The 20,469-nt window shown below is 37.4% G+C and overlaps 4 protein-coding genes and 1 long non-coding RNA gene across 5 annotated transcripts; 3 read left to right on the top strand and 2 right to left on the bottom strand.

Moving 5' to 3' along the window:
• Positions 1-230: 230 nt before the first annotated feature.
• On the top strand, positions 231-1,202 carry LOC113716245 (uncharacterized). Its single transcript, XM_027240539.2, has one exon. It carries the CDS (start codon positions 231-233, stop codon positions 1,200-1,202), a length of 972 nt encoding a protein of 323 aa, XP_027096340.2.
• Positions 1,203-5,006: 3,804 nt separating this feature from the next.
• Positions 5,007-8,709, top strand: LOC140016981 (cyclic dof factor 1-like). Its single transcript, XM_072071310.1, has 2 exons — positions 5,007-5,631; positions 7,097-8,709. The coding sequence occupies exons 1-2, from the start codon at positions 5,485-5,487 to the stop codon at positions 8,390-8,392; spliced, it is 1,443 nt and encodes a 480-aa protein (XP_071927411.1). The 5' UTR covers positions 5,007-5,484; the 3' UTR covers positions 8,393-8,709.
• LOC140016983 (uncharacterized) lies at positions 7,223-9,669 on the bottom strand. The gene is made up of 3 exons (XR_011823268.1): positions 9,326-9,669; positions 7,449-9,252; positions 7,223-7,353 (listed from the first exon to the last, which is right to left on the bottom strand). It is a non-coding gene; the product is annotated as an uncharacterized lncRNA (long non-coding RNA).
• Positions 9,670-13,672: 4,003 nt separating this feature from the next.
• LOC140016599 (probable calcium-binding protein CML46) lies at positions 13,673-14,071 on the top strand. The gene has a single exon (XM_072070165.1). The coding sequence runs from the start codon at positions 13,673-13,675 to the stop codon at positions 14,069-14,071; it is 399 nt and encodes a 132-aa protein (XP_071926266.1).
• Positions 14,072-17,467: 3,396 nt separating this feature from the next.
• LOC113716244 (uncharacterized) lies at positions 17,468-20,189 on the bottom strand. The gene is made up of 3 exons (XM_027240537.2): positions 19,319-20,189; positions 18,645-19,217; positions 17,468-18,148 (listed from the first exon to the last, which is right to left on the bottom strand). The coding sequence occupies exons 1-3, from the start codon at positions 19,887-19,889 to the stop codon at positions 17,754-17,756; spliced, it is 1,539 nt and encodes a 512-aa protein (XP_027096338.2). The 5' UTR covers positions 19,890-20,189; the 3' UTR covers positions 17,468-17,753.
• Positions 20,190-20,469: the final 280 nt, after the last annotated feature.

Raw genomic sequence — 20,469 nt, 5'->3', positions numbered from 1 at the left:
TAACTTATGTTCACCAATTCTTCTCCAATTTTGTTTTCATTATCAACAATGTTACTACATCTAGCAAACGTAATAATGAATTAAATGAGGCACAAGCAATTGAAGTTGCTACTAAGATTGTTAATGGTGAACTTGAAACTGGAAGGGGGCTTAATCAAATTGGCACTTTAAAACGAGTTGGAGATACTCGTTAGGGTTCTCATTTGGATTCTATTTCTAGTTTATTGAAAATGTTCAATGCTACTTGTGTGGTTTTAAGTAACATTGCAGTAGATGGAGGTTCATACTCTCAACGTGGAGATGCAAATTTTGTTTTGAATCAGTTGTTATCTTTTAAGTTTGTTTTCACTTTGCATCTTATGAAAGACATTGTGGAAATTACTCATCTTTTTTGTATAGCATTGCAACGTAAATCTCAAGATATTTTGAATGCAATGTATCTTGTCTCAAGCACAACAAAGCTACTGAAGAATTTTCGAGATTCGGGATGGGATGATTTCTTGGTGAAAGTTAAATTATTTTTTGAGCAACATCAAATTGATATCCCATGCATGAATGCTCAATATATTGTAAGACGTGGTAGATCTCGAAGTCATCATGATGAGATTAGTGTGGAGTATTATTATCGAATGGATATATTGCTTGCAACAATTGATTATCAATTGCAAGAGTTACATAGCAGGTTTAATGATCACACCGTGGAATTGCTTGTTTTGAGCACTGTTTTGGATCCTAGAAATGGATTTATAATGTTCAAGATTGATGATATTTGTAAACTTGCAAAGAAGTTCTATCCGAATGATTTTATGGAGCAAGAACTAGTACGTCTAAAAATAGAACTTCAACATTTTGAACTCGACATTCTAAATCATCATGAATTGCAAGAATTATCTGGTATTCATGAGTTATGTCAAGACTTGGTGAAGACAAGAAAATCAGTGATATATTCTCTTGTTGATAGATTGATTAGATTTGTTCTTACTCTTCCTGTATCAACTGCAATTACAGAGTGGGCATTTTCAATTATGAAAATAATCAAAACAAAGCTCCAAAATAAGATGGAAGATAATTTCTTGAATGATTGTCTAACTGTGTATATAGAAAAGAAAGTTGCTAAAAAATTTAGCAGTGATTCAATCATAGATGAATTTAGTTCTATGAAAGAGCGTAGAACTCAATTTACTTCTAAGAAAAGATGTTGAAATTTCAAAGTATGTTAACATAACTTTTATCTTTTTTCAATTGAAAATAGTTACATTTATATTACATGGTTATATATATATTGCATAGTGACATATTGGAGAGCATCTTCTCATAATGTGCAAATTGGATGGTTTGTGATGTTATAAGATATTTAATGAAAGGTTATCTTTTTTGTTAATTTTTGTTATGACTGTACCGCATATTTATGAATAGGCGTACCTTTATAATTAAATTTAATATTTGATATTTTTAGATGTCATATATTTAAATAGAAGAAAATTATTTTGAACATAATCTATTAAGATAATTTTATTGGGAAAAAATTTTGGCCCCCCCAAAAAAATTTTCTGGCTCCGTCACTGGTTTCGTGCATGCATACCAAAACTATCAAATTAAGCAGATGTTAATCTCACCATCATTTTTCTTGTATGGTGTTCACCTATTAGATTATATAATAAAAAAGAAGATAACGAAAGCGTGCCATCGTAGAAAAGTAGAGCGCGATTGATTAATATTTTTCTAAATTATTAATTAATTTGAGTCTCTGGATTTCAAGAAGTCTAATAATCATATTTAGTACATTAGCAACAAAAGGAAGATAAATGAAATTGGACCACGAGCCTGGAGAGAATCGAAGCCAAAAACAGTCTGGACCTAGAATATAAGAGAAAAGAGAAGGAATAGCCAGTCAAATTTTTGATTATTTTATCTGCCATGAAGAAATATTATTCTATGGGTAAATTGTAGACAGCGATCTTTACCCAACACATCGCAATATTCGTCTGGCATGTCTAAAAATTTTAGCTAGAAGAATTGTTTTACGCGAACATAATTAGTTATTTCCCCTGTGCAGAATATTATACTCCCTCCGTTCCACTTTGATAGTCCCGTATTCCTTTCTCATCTCTCTCAAATTATAGTTCACTTTCCAATTGAAGAATATAGTTGTATTTTAATTTTCCTAAAATACCCCTATTCAATGTAAGTAGTTGTTATTATAAACCTACCCCATTTAATGAGAGTTGATTCTTTTTTTACCATCAATTTAAGTTTCCATAAAGTTGTACCATATTTAATGTGAGGGTATTTTAGAAAAATAGCAATCTAAATTTACTTTTCCAACAAAATTAACTACTTTTTCTTAAACTGTGTAAAAAAAAAAACATGACTATCAAAGTGGGACGGAGGGAGTAGTACATTTTCCGCTTGTGGGCAATCAGATGAAAAGCTAGTTGAGGAGCATATGTCTAGTATATTTTTCTAGACATCAAATTGTTACAGTAAATTTTTCTACAAAACTTCTAAAAATAACAATCCAAATGTGGCTAGCTAAAAGATGAGCAACCATATTGTCATTTCTAGAGGTCCAAAAAAACTTCCCAAACTAAGAAATTATGCAATGAAAGATGCCATATTTAACAAGAACACTAGAGCGAGAATTAGTTGGTTCAAAACTCTCAATCACCTTGATAATGCTCTGTGAGTCTCCTTCAAGACCAAGTTGTTGCAGATTTAATTGCTGAAGAAACTTGTCTATTTGACTATGCTACCTCGCATTAGTCCTCATGGCCATTTTATTTTGGTACTTGTTGAAATTCACCCCCAAACGTCAAATTATTCAATTATCTATCTTTCTCTCTTAGAACTTTGAACCATTCATCCTTTGGGGTTCAATTATTCTTTTTTTTTTCTTTTTATAAATTACAGCACCAAGACTAGAAATTAATAATAAAAAGACACATGATTTTGCACTTCAGTTATTAATTGGCAAACTATTAATTGAAAAAAAAACTGGGAAAGAAAGAAAACAACAGGGAAAATCAGGAAAGGAGCAAAAAAAAAAAAAAAAAAGGTTGTTTGGAGAGATTAAAAACAAAGATCACAAGGGCTTTTAAGATAAGAGAAAAAGATACGGTGGACCCGGTCTTATCTGCCCACAAAAACCATGGACACGTGTCAGAAGGGAAGCAACATATTCTCCTTGGATCAGCAAACGGCAGCCACTAGAAGAAGATTCTTTCCACGGCCCCCCAACGCCCCCGGGGATACACTGAGGGAGGAGATGCTTATGCGTACGTCAGCGGGGACACGTGGCGGGCATCAACTGGGCTGGGTTTTGAACGGCACAGATGCATAGCCTGTTGGTCAGTGAGATTGTGCTTTTCGCTTTACCCTTTTCGGATGTGGGTTCCAAACCACCTCGAATGTGTGTTGCTGAGGTGGCAGGTAGTCCCCGCAGAGGCACAGAATTGTTAGAAGTCGATAGCTGGATTGCATCCACGTGGACCCGCAGCCACGTGCTTCGTATTTGTCAGACTTTGACGTATTTAAAATTTTAAATGCTGCAAGTCCACTTGGTCGCCCAATCCACAGCCTCAGTCGCCCAATCGGCTTCAGCCATGGGATTTCAGGAGGGAGCACATTTACCATTTTGCCACCAACTTGTGTAAAAAGATATGTGGTACCCATCAGAAGCATTCATGAACTTTCATTAGCTCGTGTTTTTGGTAGTTTAATTCTTCTGGTTCTGAACGTCTATAATTCACATTTTGGCTAGTGGATTTTACTATCTTATCTTAGGGATGAAAGTTATGGAAAAAGTCATGAAGTTTTGGAAAATGAGACACCATCCTTAGTTTTTGAGATGTCCTTTTGTGTCCAATTAAGACTCTCGATGCTACTTTTCAGTGGTAATTTAGCGTTACTCTTAAAATTATATCAAGTGTCCAATTAATTTAAATTATCATGTAATGTCTGATATTAATTTAAATTAACTAAACACTTCGCATCGACAACTAATTATGTGGCACCAACGATCTGATTTATAGTGTGTCAGCTTTTATTAGTAGTCATTAATTGACTGGTTTATTGTGATTGTATTTCTTTAAGTATATTCCTTATCGTTTGTATCTTTACCGATAATTAATAAATTTCTTACCTATCTTAAAAAAAAAAAAAAAAAAAGAGACCATTCTTTCTTTGCGGTTATGTTCGTGAAAGTGATATTAGATCAATATAATTAAGTGTAAATTTACACATTGGCATGTCGTGAATAAGAGTTCACACGAAGTATCGAAGGAAAAGCGTCGAAACAATGAAAATGCCACAAAGTGATGTGTAAAGTCTAGGAGTAGAAAACCCACCGAATGTACAATTCAACTCCATTTCTCAGCCACACACGGTGTCTTGAGATTTCTTTGGAGGAGCGTACGGATATGGTTCATAGTATCTAGTAGTAGCCAGATAGATGAATAGAAATGAAAGCCAAAAGAAAAGAAACCTGTAGATTATCAAAATTCTAAAGATATGCCAAGAATCTAATTCCTTACACCAGTCTCTTGCCTATGGTTCGAAAGAACCTCTTTTGGGTCGCCTCTGAAAATATATGCATTTAAAGCGCTGAGTAGAACTACCGATCCTCCCCAAAATAAATTACTGAAAAAAAAAAGTATAGCTCAGATTCTATCCAGGTCCGTCCGTGACAGTTTGATTCCTAAAATTAATCATGCTTTGCAAGAATTTGGTGCGTTCAAAACCAATTTATGTCTGAAACTCTCCGTTGAGTCGAAACAAAGAAGATAGGATTAAAAATGCCTTAAAGTCTAGAGGAGAAAACATGTCACGTCTGCCTCCTCTTCAATTTACTGAATTTAGGCAACCTTTTTAGGATAATCAAATGACAGGGAAAGTGAAAGTAGTAATAATTGGGAATGGTTATGCTGACATGGAGAAAAGAGGAAGGAAAAAAAAAAATACAAGCTGCTTTCTTTTCAGCACAACTGTTTCGGGGGAATCAGAAACCACGCCCAGTCCCTCGCCCCTGTCCCCGCCAGGAGCCCACCACAGACCCACCCTCCTCATGGGTGCCAGGACCCACCCCTTTCTCCCTGTAAAAGTCCCAAACCATGGAAAGATCTCCCAAGGCCACAAAGAACTTGTGGCTCAAATTCATTTCTCTTGCTGACGTGGCAATTCAAACTTTTTTAGTTCTCTCTGTCCTTCGCTCTGCCCATCTTAATTCTTATAGAGTGTTGAGCCAAAATCAAGAAAAACCCAAATTGTAGGCTAAACGACGAAACGCATGATCAAAAATCAAAGGAAAAATATAAACCTTGGCCTTCAACTTAGATCAAAGTTCTTGAACTCTTCCCTTCAACCACCCTTCATAACATAGAAAAGCACAGGAAAGAGAGGACAAGAAAGAAAAAGCCGAAAAGGCACTTCTGTTCTGTTAAAGGAACAGGGGAGAAAACAGAGGAAAAGGAAAATTTACCTGCTAGAATGTCGGAACTGAAAGACCCGGAGATTAAGCTGTTCGGGAAGACGATATCATTGCCACAGAACACCTCCGTTTCGAGCTCTGTTCACGCTGATCATCCTGATGATCGTCAAAGTTCTTCAAATACAGCTGCTTCTGAAGATAAGAAGGTAAACACACGTGAAGTTATTTCTCATATTGGCTTTCATGAAGAAGTTGAAACCTCGTTTTACGTGGGATTTTGAGAAAAACCCGTTTCAGATATGTTGAAAATGAATAATGGGTCTATTTTGGTTTGTCTGAAAAGTTTCAGCTGCCTTGTAGTCGTGAGCTCTCTGTTTAGTTGATCATGGGGTCAACTCAATATCCAGTCATTGAATTAACGATTGGACTTCGATATTACTTTTCCATGAATTTGATAAATATCCATTGTCACGATTCTGTAGCCAATCATGGGGTCATCAAACTCTCTTAATTTTTCGTCAACTGCTGTTGGTTTTTTTTTTTCCCTTGTACATCGTGTTGTTAAGGTTTTCAACATTTCGCTGGTTTTGGGTTTGGAATGGAGATGGTTTTGAGGTGCTAAAAGGGTTTATATTGAATCATTGTCGTAGTAAACGTTAATCTTTCTTATAGTAATCCATGTAAAACCTTGTTCTGAAAAAACCTTTTTTTTTATGATGTTGCAATCATCAATTTTTAAAGAGCAAAATGTTTAAACCTTGAAAGCAGTTGCTTTTTTGCTTTCACTTTTCATGCAGCTTCAAGGCTGTTGAATCGGTTTAGCACGTCTAAAAAAGTTTTAATTCGTTAAGCTTTGTAAACGTTCTTTCAAACTCCAAAGTTTTGACCTGTTTTTGCTTTGCTTTCAGGCCTAGAATTTTGTATTGCTTAATCAAAACTCGAACAGCATATATCAAACTGATTTTGAACTTCCAGTTTGTTCACTTGAAATCCAAGTTTTAACCGTACTGGTACATCAGCCAAATTCTTTTCTTACTTAGGTTCTGTTACCGCTCATGCAATCCGAACTTTACTTTATCCCCTGCTACCTTTTGCTGCATGATTTAGTTGCAAACATGTAAATTCAATAGCTTCAAGAGTGATTTGAGATCAAGTGTTACATGGAATAATTCCACATTTCTTCACGTATTCTTTCTGTAAATTTTTCTCATGTGTGAATCCTCCCCCTGTTTTGCATTTGAATGGGAGGCAGGGGATATATATATTCATTTTTCGAAACAAATACACCAATATCCACTTCTTCAATCTGGTGGCTTGAGTTGAATATGCTTCACCTGAAGTTGTGCATATTTGAGTAACCACTAAGATATTTCTTATTTCCATATACCAAGAATGGTGTCTCTTCAGTTCGCTTAACTGAAGCCATTCTTGTGGAAGGTAGTGTTCCAGGATCTTTCATTTCTAGCATCACCTTGTCTCTCTTATGTTTGGATATATCAAATTACATTGCTGATTAAATATTGTCTCCCGGTCAATAAAAGTGGTCAAATCCCCTTATCTACAAGGATGATCTTGGAGAAAGGAACAATACCTGTACAGCATACTCATTGTCATTGCACAACGCTACATGGCTGAATTTATTTCTCACATAGGCTTTCATGAACTTAGCAGAATACCTTAGGAGAAGAACTTGCTGAGAATAAACAAGAAGATGATTTATCCAATCCAACTGCTGAAGAGTTGACCGAGCGAGCATCAATATCTGGGATAAGTGATGACCATAAGACCTCCTCTGCTGAGAATGAAACTTTGTCACCCAAAAATACGAATGAGGAGCTAGGTGACAACAATTCCTCCCAAGAAAAGACACTGAAGAAGCCTGATAAAATACTTCCGTGTCCAAGATGTAATAGCATGGATACCAAGTTCTGTTATTACAACAATTACAATGTCAACCAGCCTAGACATTTCTGCAAAAACTGTCAGAGATACTGGACTGCTGGTGGAACGATGAGAAATGTACCTGTTGGTTCTGGTCGCCGCAAGAATAAGAACACCTGCCCCTCCAGTTACCGTCATATAATGGTTTCAGATGCTCTCCAAGCAGCTCGAGGTGATGGTGCAAATGGGCTTCACCTCCCAGCACTGAAGGCAAATGGCACTGTCCTCACATTTGGTTCAGAAAGACCGCTTTGCGAATCCATGGCAACTGTGTTGAACCTTGCGGAGAGACCCCGTAACCATCTTCCAAACGGATTTCATGTACCTGAACAAAGATTCTCTATCCCTTGTGGAGTGAGAGAAATTGCAAAAGATCGTTCAACTGGATCTTCTAGCACGATCTCAAATTCAACGGAAAAAGGGGGCAGTGTTGAATCAGTTTCAAATAATTGTCAGGGATATATTCAAGCCGTACCACCCTTTTCTGGCCCTCCTTGGCCGTATCCTTGGAATTCCGCTCAATGGAGAAGTCCACTACCTCCACCTGCACTTAGTTCTCCTGGTTTCCCTATATCATTTTATCCAGCACCACCTTTCTGGGGTTGTGCTGCACCGACCCCATGGAATTTGCCATGGCTATCTCCGGCGCCTTCGTCTCCAGATCATTCTGCCCTGAGTGCTACTCCTACATCCCCTACATTAGGAAAACATACGAGGAATGGGAACGTTCTTAGTCCTACAAATCTACTCAAAGAAGAAGAGACTTTTGACAGGAAAAATGCAGAGGGCTCCATTTTGATTCCTAAGACATTGAGGATTGATGATCCAAACGAAGCTGCAAAGAGCTCTATATGGTCAACGCTAGGAATTAAGAATGAGAAGAGCGAATCAATCAACCGAGGAAGTCTGTTCAAGGCCTTTCCTTCAAAGGGTGATCCAAAGAATCGTGTGGCCGATACTTCACTGGTTCTGCAAGCCAATCCAGCAGCCTTTTCCCGGTCACAGAGCTTCCGTGAGAGCACATAATAAGATTAAAACTTCACTGAAGTTTTTCGATGATGGCAGGGAGGATGAAACTTAAGTTTTACACCTTAACTTATAGCAACTGCTGGAGAGAATCTTACCCACTTCTATAAGTGCAGAAAATGTTGCAATATATTCGGTCATCTGACTGTAGTGCAGGAATCGGTTGAAGATGTTGTTAAAGTCAAGAGGAAGAGCAGATAGAACTCTTGCAGAGGAGCTATCAGCAAAAGTTTCAGCTTCCCACTTTTTAGTCAACCTTTCTTGTAACGGTACAAAGAGTTCCTTCTATGATGTTTATGCCTGTCACTTGCAAGTGAGTGTAAATTGTGTATCGGTACATACAAAACAATAAAGCAGCAGGAAATAAGAAAAATTCCTGATGTAGCAAACCATCGGGACAAAGATCGACCCTAAAATCAGCAAAATCCTTGGATCTTCATCAATGCTGAGTTCAAGCCAACAGCCATATCAGTCTTCTGTTGGTTTTCAAATCAGACTAAAACATCTTGTACAAAGATCACAGTTAAAAGCTTCACTCTTTCTTTATGCAGAAGGGCTGTTAAACTTTTATTTTTATTATTATTTTTAAAGGGATGTTACGTTATTCTGCATCTTGATCACATTGTGTTCATAGTTGCGGAGGCATGCCAATGTGTCTGCGCTGAAATCGAACCTCAAGGTCATTTCGAAATTAGTTATCACCATTATGAGTGCGAATTTAGATGTCACTGACCATGAAGGCATGAACTCTGGTTAGAAGATTCGAACTCCCAAATTTCGTGGATTTTAGCAGGAACGATACCAGAGAGTGGGGGCATTCGGGAGAAAAGCAGCTGTGGCTCTTTTAGCTGGTCCCTCACCTGTGGAGATAAAACTTAAGATGAGTTGCAGAAGGCTAATGACCCTTCTCTGTCAATTCCGAAACAGTCTAACCTCTATAATTGCTGATCCCAAAAGTTGGAAATAGTGAGGATAAAGGTTTTCTTTTCTTGTTTCTTTTCTTGTTTCTTTTATTGCCTTCTTCCCCTCCCTTTTTAACTTCTTCCCGTATGGAATCTCCAGGAGCAAACAGCAAAGCACTTGAATAATCAAACCAATAGAAATCTAGCTAGAAAAAAACAAAATCTGACACAGCCACAGAGAAATATATGTGACTAAATTTTCTTGGATATACTAAAGATGTAGTGAACATGTGTTTCAGACTCATCAGCCAAGGGTGAGACAGTGGGAGATCTGAGCGCAGTTATCAACAATACAAGGCCACAAATTCTGTGGGAGATCTGAGTTGTTACGGGTCCCCAGGCATGTGATGCTGCGGAGACTTTTATTATCCAATGGGCTGTTTCTTTCTTTCCTTTTCATGTTTGTTCCTTTCCTATCAAGAAGAAACACTAGATGTCAATAATGTTGTCAATCTACGTAGAATGTCTCTCGCATTTGTAAGTACTAATATTTGAAATCAACTAACACATTTGCCGGCTCTGAAGTCGATAAGTTACCTGGCCAATCAATCAAATTCCGGCTGCAAATTTTAGTTAATTCCGTGAAGCAGTTGGAGAACTGAACACGAATTGCATTTGACATTCTTTTTTTTTTCCACCGGTAATGTGATTCTCTAATTGTTATCTAAAACTATTTACGTGTAAAAATAACTTAAATCTTCTAGATGATAAGTGAGAAAAAAGTTTTTCTACACACTTAATATTCATCTAATCTACTATATATATACACATACTAATAATTATTATTCTCTTTTGCATTTATATACTTTTCCTATTTAATTTTACTTATACTCTCTTATATTTATTTACTTTTTCTAATTAATTTTATATTTTTAAAAATATAACACCTGAATATATATATATATATATATATATATATATATATATATATATATATATATATATATATATATATATATTAACGAGTGTCCTACAGGGCACCCGCCAGACAAACCGATTCACTAAAGTCCCCTTTGGAAAGATGATCAAGAGAAGTGATGTCCATTAGCGAGGGTTAAAAATCAGAGTAGGGTGGGTTCCATTAGCGGGCTTAGTAGCAACCTCCCTGTTTCCCTGTCCCGTATCCCACATCGATCTGTTGGGGTCTGTGGGTTTAGAATTTAAGTTCCATAGGAGGCTTCAAAAGTTAGCGTCTTTTGGGGTTCTCCTGTGTAATTAGCTTAGATGTTAAGTTTGCCGATTTTAATGGAAAGAAAACTGTCCAACTAGGGTGGGTTCCATTAGCGGGCTTAGTAGCAACCTCCCTATTTCTCCGTCCTGCGTCCCACATCGATTTGTTGGGATCGGTGGGTTTAGGATTTAAGTTTCATAGGAGGCTCCAAAAGTTAATGCCTTTTGGGGTTCTCCTGTGGGATTAGTTTAGATATTAAATTTGCCGATTTTAATAGAAAGAAAACTGTCAGAGTAGAGTGGGTTCCATTAGCAGGCTCAGTAGCAACCTCCCTGTTTTCCCGTCCTGCGTCCCATATCGATCTGTTGGGGTCGGTGGGTTTAGGATTTAAGTTTTATAGGAGGCTTCAAAAGTTAGCGTCTTTGGGGTTCTCCTGCGAGGTTAGCTTAGATATTAAATTTGTCGATTTCAGAAAAGAAGTGACGTCCACTTACTCGCTTGTGATCAGCGATTCCAGATTGGCCTAACTTTCACCTCACAATGGGAACAGAAAAGGATGAAAGGGGGTTGATGATACCGCATAACAGATACTTGCTCTCGATGTTTCTGGTGGCCCATTTGTGGGTGCCAACAAGGACCATCCCATAATGGTTCAGTTCGATTGGCGTGCCCATTTAGGTTAGACACAAAATGCACACTCTCATGGATTTGAGATATTGATAAGGTGGATATCCAACATTTCATTTGACTTAGGTTGATCTAGACCATAGGCCATAGACAGACATTCCCGTTTCGTGTCTAAAGCCCAATCCAAGCGAGCTTCATGAGCGCCCGTTGGATCTTCTACTAAAGAGAATCCAAACATTGTCGACAGTTTCCTGACGCTAGCATCTTTTAATCTCCCAAGGCCCTTAAAGTCTCTACAAATACAAGTCACCGTCTTCATGCTAAAACACATTTCAAACTTAACTTTTTGAATTAAATTGATCATTAATTTTGAATAAGTTTTTTATACATTGTCAATGTACATTTTTTTGCACGCTAATAGATTTAAATCATGTCACATAATATGAATTTAAATTTAAAATTTAATTATACACATGTGACATATATCCATAATTACAAGTGTAAGAAAACCACTACACTATCAATGTATAAAAAGTTAATCATTTAATTTTTTAAAATTAATTCCTAGGTTATAGGATGTGTTTGGCAAGGATTTTTTGGGTTTGTTTTGGAAAGACAAAGTTTGTTAAAACATCCATAGTAATACTTCAAAACACTCCACAAGTTTTAAAAAAGCACCCCAAAAAAATTAAATAGGGTACCGGTCCAGTGGGGGGGGGGGGAAGGGTTTTTCTAAATAGATAGGGTGCTTTTACTTATTTTGGATAAACACTGACATTTAACCTAAAACAAGTTACAAGTACACTAAATTACAATAAAGTTTGAGACATGTGCCTAAAAAACACACAATTCAAACGGATCGTGCTTCTTGCTAAAACTAATAATTATTATTCATATTTATTTAAACAACTATTTACACTTAGCCAAGGATGACTGTAGAGCAGCTGCTCATACTTTGTACCTCGTTTAGGCCCTGTTTGAGGTTGCGATACTTTTGATAAAAAAAAAATATTTTTAGGTGTTAAAAGTACTTTTAAAGAATTTGATGAATATCATTTCATAAAATTAGGAGTAGAGTTTTTGGTGTTAAAAGCACTTTTAACAAAACCTTAAATTTGGTACTTTTAGAGTATCTTTCGTGATTTTAAAAAATAAAATATCAAATCTAATCATTTTATCCTATATCATGAACCAAATAAAGAGATAAACACTTTTAAAAATTTTCAAATTACACATTATCCAATACAATAAGTACTTATTGAACTATGTTTTCTAACAATATATTTAAAAGTACTTAAACAGTTAATAAGTACTTTTATTAAAAGTTCTATTAGGGAAGTACTTTTCAATAAATTACCGCAATTCCAAACCGTCCCTTAATACTCTTTATAAGAGGTAATTATCGCTTGGGAAAAAAGGAAAACTAAATTACACTTAACAGATAAGTATAATAGTTTCAGTATCATAAAGCACCTAATTCCACTCTCAAGTTTTCTACCCTTTTTTATCCACCTTAGAAGTTAAGGTATTCTTGAATCGAATGAAGAAAATAAAAGCAAGCTCTTTTTTCTTTTTTCTTTTTTAAGAAAAAGTTTGGTTAAACCAAGAAAAGCTTTACGTTAGTGTATTGCTCTCTCGGGTCAGGAAGCACCCTCCTTCCTAACAAAACAAGAGGGGCAAAAGTGACAAATGCACTTAAGCAGGAAGAAGGACGGGCCATGTTTCAACACGGAGACAAAAAGGTTGACTCAAGATGACTTGACGGGTCGACCGAGAAGACAACGTCTGACGGAATGGAACTACTGCTATATTTTTCTAGCTTAAAAAAGGGCTACGATTCATTATCAGAAATACGTACGTCAAAAGCGAAAGCAATTGTTTGTTAGTCTATTTAGTATGAAAAGCAAATTGCAGTGGAACTTCCATAAATTTCTCCAGCACTTTCGACCATCGTCGTGAGGTTCACTACTTCAGCCTATTCTTCTTGGCGTTTACACTAGCTTTCGAGCCTCAAAGAATTTCTTTTTGGCTGACTAATTTCCAAGAAAGAATGGATGAGGAGTGATGACAAAAGGTCATGAACTTCTTGGCCGTTCCCGTGAACATTTCCAGGAATTTGTAATCCACTTACTAAAAGAGTAAGTAACAGAAGGACGCGATTCTTCACGATAGAATACTGGTAAATTCCTAGTATTTTAACAAGTAAGAATTCACCAGTACAGAGTACTATAAAATTTTCTTATATATAGCGTGCATTGCCAGTTTGCCATGCATAATTCATCATCCAAAGCAAGAAATTAATTTCCTATCCATCTCAGAAAACACCTTCACTTCATGTTTTCAAGAATCGAAGTCATGGCTTCTGCCTCGTTACGGTTCCTTTCTCTCTTCAAAGTTCTCCAGTGGGGGGTCAGGTTTTGCACTTTTATCTTTCCATGTCTTCATTTTTCCCTAGAAAATCTTGTTAAGTCTTGTTTGGGAAAATGGAGGACGAGCACGAGGACAGGGGTTATTAGCAACATGAAAGTTGTTGAAACTTACCCAACTGCTAAACCAAGTGCAGCTGGAGAAATTTGCATGGAGGAGATCAAGACAGTGCTGACTAGACTTGGAATAGCATGTGATCAAGAAGGTAATGATGATGATGTAGAGAACTGGAAAGTAAGTGAGTTTTCCGATATAATGCTTGATGAGGAGCCTAGTTTAGAGGAGATTAAGCAAGTTTTTCAAGTGTTTGATGAGAATAAAGATGGATTTATAGATGCAGCTGAGGTACAGAGAGTGTTATGTGGGCTGTGCCTTAAGGAAGGATCAGAACTGGAGGACTGTAGAAGGATGATCTGTGCTTTTGATGACAATGGCGATGGAGTCCTTGATTTTGAAGAGTTTTTGGCGTTCATGGGCAAGTGTTTCTGCTGATCTTCTTCCTTTATTCTTTTTTTTCCCCACCCTTGTATCTGTTGGTATTTCCACTCTAACCCGTTTAGGTAAGCTATAAAGCTGTCAATGTGTATTACGTACCAGTGCCAAGAATGTGTATTACCAGTGCCCGGGTGAAAATGCAATGATTAGTGGATTGAAGATCCATTTAAATTCCTTCTCTTCTGCACTGCAACAAGAAAAAATGAAAGAGAGAGGTTTTTGTCTTTAAGCTTAAGAGTTTGGACTGACTACACCATAAGTGCATGGAACCATTGGACTATTATCCAACCCTGCTCTGCCATTTCAAAAACTGTCGTGTGTTTCTGCATGCGGCCTAAGGCCCAAATTCGAACAAATACACGCAATATTGAGTTTGCGACTAAAATTATGAAACTCGAATTCTAGATTCAACGCGATTTAATTTGTCGTACAGAATATATACAATGCTACATAATCTGTGAATTAAAAGCCCACTTTTTTTAGAGAAAGAAAAAAGAAATTTACTGCTGCAGCAGCGATATGATGTACTGCATATAAATATAAAAAAGCAATTAGAAAATGTGTGAAGAAAATATTTAATTTAATTTTTTTTGGGTGGAAAACTCACAACTCTTTCATCCCTCAATTCATAGTACTGCTCCATTATTGAAATTCAGGAAACAGTCATTAATTGCTGTCTAATTAAGAAGACCCTAACCCTCCTTCAAGTTCTTCAACTTGAGAAGCCCAAAACTGGGAAGCAGATCCCCGTGGGAAATGAAGCATATAGAGGCCCACATTAGATTGCTATCGCTCAGGACTGAATTGGCTTCAACCAAACGGCAGACAAAAGTCTGATTCGAAAACGCACACACAACACAAATTTCCAAACGTTATAACAACTGCAGTCTTCAGACAGGCTACAGCTACAGATGGGAGAGGGAGAGGGAGAGGGAGGTGGCTGGCTGGCTGGCTTCCTCATAGTTAGCGGTTGCATGCATACACACATATACATATATATATATATATATATATATTGTCATTGCCCTTGTCTTCCAAATTCATAACTTACATCTTTAAGGCCAAATATTTGCCAACATTTTGATCATGTCGAAGGTTTTTACTGCTTACAAAAATTTACTGTTTTACTTACCTATTCAAAAAGTTTTGTCTTTGTCTAATGTTGATTTTTATATACAAAAAAGTATATATTGCGTGCTAGTTAAGCTACTTGTAACTCATTCACTTTATCCCCCTTTTTTTTTTGGGGGGTAAGATTCACTTTATCTTTACGCGCTAGTAGAAGAAGTAGAGATGATTAAAATAGTATAAGAAGTGGAATGACTGCCTACTTGTTAACCATTTTCATTTATCACACAGTAAAGAATTGGAATGACTGCCTAATAAGTTCAAGATTAAAGTATCGAAGCCCAGTACCGTCCGGTAGTGCTCTTTACGAATATCAACCATTTGTGTTTTTGGAGTTATTTGAAATAATTATCACAGCACTTTTTAAGATGTAATACATGTGAAATTAAAAAAAAATTAATTGAAAATTATGTTTCTGATACAGGCATTTGTATTAATTTTACCTGTGCTTGGATAGCTTTTTATTTGCAAAAAAAAAAAAATCTAATTATACCACAAACACGATCTTTCAATCACCTTTCTATTTTTAAACTATTTTTTTATATCATATACATTATATTATATTATAAAAAAATGATATATTAGTATTTTTTTTATTAAATTATTTCAAATAATCTTCTGAATATGAGTTACAGCACTTGTGATTCTCGGTGACATGTTTTTCTATGCCACCTATAATATTGCGTCAAGTGTCCTATTATTATTTACACTTTAATCTTCTAATAATTCAACACAAGTATAAATAATAACAGGATACTTGGCAATATTACAGATGGCATTGGGTTGACATAAAAAAAAATGACACCGAGGATCTCAAGTGGGGTTACAGGTACATTGACGTCAGTTGGAAAAAGGCATCCAGCATCTGCGTGGTTGGCTTCCCAGAGCGTGCATCACTTGTGACATTAGGATGAGAGCAGAGAGATTTGTTCATTTCCATCAAATCTGAACAAAACCAACACCCCTCCCCCCCCACCCCCCCCTCCCTTTCCCTACACAAAAAATAAAGAAAGGAAGAATACATCTTCATTTCTCTTTGTTGTTTTCTTTTCTGCTGTGACAATCTTGATGAATCAGCCAGGTGCATTATTATTATTATGCCTATAGATACGCTGTTTGGTTTCCTTAATTAGCATAGAGAGGGCTAATGCAAGTTGAAACCGACTGTTGACTATGATGAATGCAGAGTTACAGATGAGTAATGATGGCTGCATTAAATCATTTGCTTCTTCCAGCGTCTAAAGATCCAGTGATGGACTAAAAATGATACTCCCTATTTTGCTCTTTTCTTTTCTTTTTTTTTCAATTTTAAGCATGCTTTTTACGGTTCATGGGGTTTTTTTTGAATAAGGTGTGGTGGATTTCGGGGAATTTTTTTTTTTTTTAAAGGGGTGGGGGGGGGGGGGTCGGATGCGGTGGATGTCGTATACTAACATAAGATTAGTATTTGACTGTTGGGCAGCTCCATAGAACCATGCCCATGTGGGCAGCATGACTACTCTCAGAAGATTCTTGCTGAGGCAAGGATGTTAAACAGTTACCATAATGACTGCATTCGAAGCAGGTTTTTGTGTTCAGGCCCAGAATTTGTGCCTGATTTTTGCAGGTCCATGAGAAAAGGATGTATTCAGATTTCCCCAGTGTTTTACTTTGTCTTTTTCCCTCAAGTCTCATCACCGTCTCCCATGATTTTTGCTCCCACACTATCCTACAGCCCCTTTGCTTCCTCGTCTCTTTTGGTAACAAAACAAAACATTTTACTTACTAGTGCAACAGAACTTGATCAGTAGGATAACATATGATGTTCATTAAAAAGGTTTTTCCGTTTCGCAGGTTCATGATAAACAAGAATAGGGTGACTTCATACCCCTTGTCGCTGGGCAAACTGATAATTAGCTACTAATCAAGTAACCAACCAAGCAGGCCTTGCCTCCTGACTATATTACTTGTCAAAGGACACATTAATTGTCAGCTGTTACTTACTACTACTTGGCATCCCAGCTCTTTTCTTTTCTTTTTTTTTTTTGGTGATATTTAATTCCCTTTCACTCGAGGAAGTTACGAATGTGCCAAATTAAAAAGAAAAAAAATAAAGCAAGAAAGAAAATGTAGAAACAGTAGTGAGAGCATCTTATTTTGTAGTATCACAAAAATATCAAACAGGTTTCATTTCATCATGTGAAGAATAGAGACTACAAAACAGGCTACAATAGAAAAGGATGCGGGGTTTTTTTTTTTGTGTGGTGGGGGAGGGGGGGGGGGGAAAGGGGGGGTGGTGGTTATTGGTGGAATGGATCAATAGAGTGGGTGAGGACTCTGAAAGATAGGGGGGGCTTTGATATTTGATATTTCAAAGCTACGAAACAGAAAGAACTTGCACTGTTTCTACTTTGACTCAACAAAATGCCTCTTCAGTTGTAGTAGTAAATTAGTAATGAAAACCCGCCAGGGTTGGTCTAGTAGTAGCAGTAATGACCAATGCGAAAGATCCTCTTCTCCTCTTCTCTAGGGATTGAGTAAACCATTTTGAGCTTTCATTGGCTTTTTAACTTCATGTGGCTCCAACCCCGAGAAAGTCTATAAATGGTGGGGAAAGGGTCTCGTATTGGCTGGTTATTCTGTCTTCTGTGAGTGGTGATGATGCAGGGTCAGTGGTAGTAGTGAGTAGTGATGAAACTTGTGGTGGTATTGATATTGATCCTCCTCCTCCTCCTCCTGTGCTAGTGTTATGGTAATAATCTACTGATGAGAGGCTGCTGGTGCTGGTGCTAGGAGGGTGGTGGTACTGGCAGTGTTGTGACTGTTGCATTGCAGTCATTAAAAGAGGATGGTGAATCTGCTGCTGCACGGGATGATGACACAGATATGAGACGTTGGATTCATCTCTTGGCCTATCCCAAGGCCTGCCTTGCTTGAAAATGCTCATCATCCCATTGCTGCAGTTTCCTGCAGAAAAAAACAAGGCTGTGGGTTCAATCGCTACTTATGTCCTACTAGCTACTAGTAACTACTAAGTGCTACAGCTACAATAATTACTTGAATCTTGGAAATTTCAGAAAAGATGATTAGTTTAAAAAAAAAACTCACTGAGTTCAAACTTCTTGGTTTTTAGTTCTTACCATGAATGGACAAAAAATGAGAAGGAAAGAGCAAGGTTTGCCTTGGCTCCATTTCATGAAAACAGGAGAGAGATAAAATCTGTAGTATTACTAACTAAGCAATCAAATAATTAATCAGTTACTCTTGTCCTAAGGTTTGAGTAGGAAAAATATTCCTTCATATTTACTGAGCCAAAACAACAACTAACCAGAACAAGAATCCACAATCAATGGCCAAAGTCCAGTGCAATATTAGAGACCACAAATATGAAAAAGGAACAATTTGAAGCAACGAGGTAAGGCAAATATACGAGGAAACGTGCTCTCTGTGTTAAGGGACACACCAGGAAAGATGTCACAGGATGTTTGTTGTGATGAACAAAATCCAGTGTGACGAGAGGGTACGATATTGCTTAGTACTGCTTCCCCACCAGATGCCATGTGGGGTGAAATATTTGATCCACAAGCAATCCCAATGCCACCAGCACCTACACCGCCATTAAGATTTCCTCCTGACGAACAAGCTGTTAGGTTACCAAGTAGTGTCCCGTTGGAGTTATTAATCAGAGTGTAATTAGGAGGAGGAGGTCCTGTTGATTCTGTTTTGATGTGTGCACTTGCATCCCTCCTGCTGACAAAGCTACGGTCGTGATCTTCTACTCTCCCGCAGACAAATTGGCCCATCTTTCTCCTCCTGTAAGCACTGGATTGCTCTCTATACTTTCTAGCCATCACAACATGCCAATGGTTCTTGACTGCATTATCTGTTCTACCTGGGAAAAGTCTAGCAATCATGGCCCACTTATTCCCATATAGCCTGTGTGCTGCCATTAGTCTCTCTTCTTCTTCTTCAGTAAAAGCTCTCCTATTTATCCTGGGATCCAGCTGGTTAAACCATCTCAATCTGCAACTTTTACCTTAAAAAGGAACATGCACAAGCAAAGTTAAACATAAGAAGGTTCCCAAGACACGATAGAGCTCTTGATGAAGGAGAACTAGCTAAGGTTCTAGCTGTTACCTGACCTTCCCTCCAACTTCTCTGCAATGAGATTCCAGTTTTGAGGGCCATAAAGGGCTACTAGTTCCCTAAGCTTTGTGTCTTCGGCAGGCCTCCAATGCCCCCTAGCACAGAGCTTTGATTGGCCACTATCTCTGCTACCAACGGCCTGAAGATTATTGCTTTGTTTTTCTTCACTTAAATCAGCATTAAGATCAATGGGTTGATTACCAGTTTCTCCAAATCCGTCACTGCAGTCGGATGAACCTTTACCTTCTCCCACATCACTATTTTGGGATTCCTCCAGGAGGCATTTTGGCATAAAAGAAAAACCCCAACAAGGTCTTCCTTCATGTAAGCTATCTCGTGAAGAAGAAAGATAGTTTGGACTGATGGACAAACAGCTCATGTCTTCAAAAATCATGCCCATTGAACCTGAAGGAGGAGGAGAGGAAGATAATGGCGATGATAATGCTAATGATGATGAACAAAGAAACGGGGAAGCCCCTGATGGATAACTGTCAATGCCCGTATTTATGCTACTAGTAGTATTTGGTGCATAAATACTACACTGCTTGTTTGCCATTTCCATCAACTCTTTATCCTTTCTGACAGAAAGGGTGCTTTACTTTAACATCAACTCTACACGGTCACATTCATCTTGATCATGACGTGATGAAAAAGGGTGCAAAAAGAAAGATTTCAGCAGGGACCAGAGCTGAAGGAGAAAGAAGTTTGACAGATGGTGGAGTGAGCAGGAGAAAGAAAGGAAGAAGTATTGCAGCCCAGGATGAGAAAAAGAAACTTGGGAGGAGCAAGAAAAACAGCAAAAGTGTCTCTAACAGAAAAGAGAAGTGTATGTGTGTTTGGGTGAGTAGATTAACCACCCTGAGTGGACTGATCCTCACTGAACTCCAAAAGTTATTATCCCAATATTTATACTTGCGAGTTAAAATTTTTTTACTCTAAAAGAAAAATAAAAAAGAAACTATCGCTCTCACTCGTACCAGAATAAGTAACAGATTTCTCCATTTTTTTTCCTTTTCCTGTTCCTGGGGAACAGTGAAATTGCTATCTTTTTCTAGTTTTTAATATTCTTCTGTTTTCCCATGTCCTAATACCTATATATGCCACCAGCTGAGAGTAGAGGTGAAGGTCTTAGGCTGTCTCTC

Source organism: Coffea arabica, chromosome 11c (genome assembly GCF_036785885.1).
Source record: "Coffea arabica cultivar ET-39 chromosome 11c, Coffea Arabica ET-39 HiFi, whole genome shotgun sequence".
Classification (NCBI taxonomy): Eukaryota; Viridiplantae; Streptophyta; class Magnoliopsida; order Gentianales; family Rubiaceae; genus Coffea; species Coffea arabica.
This window is presented reverse-complemented; position numbering and strand designations above follow the sequence as displayed.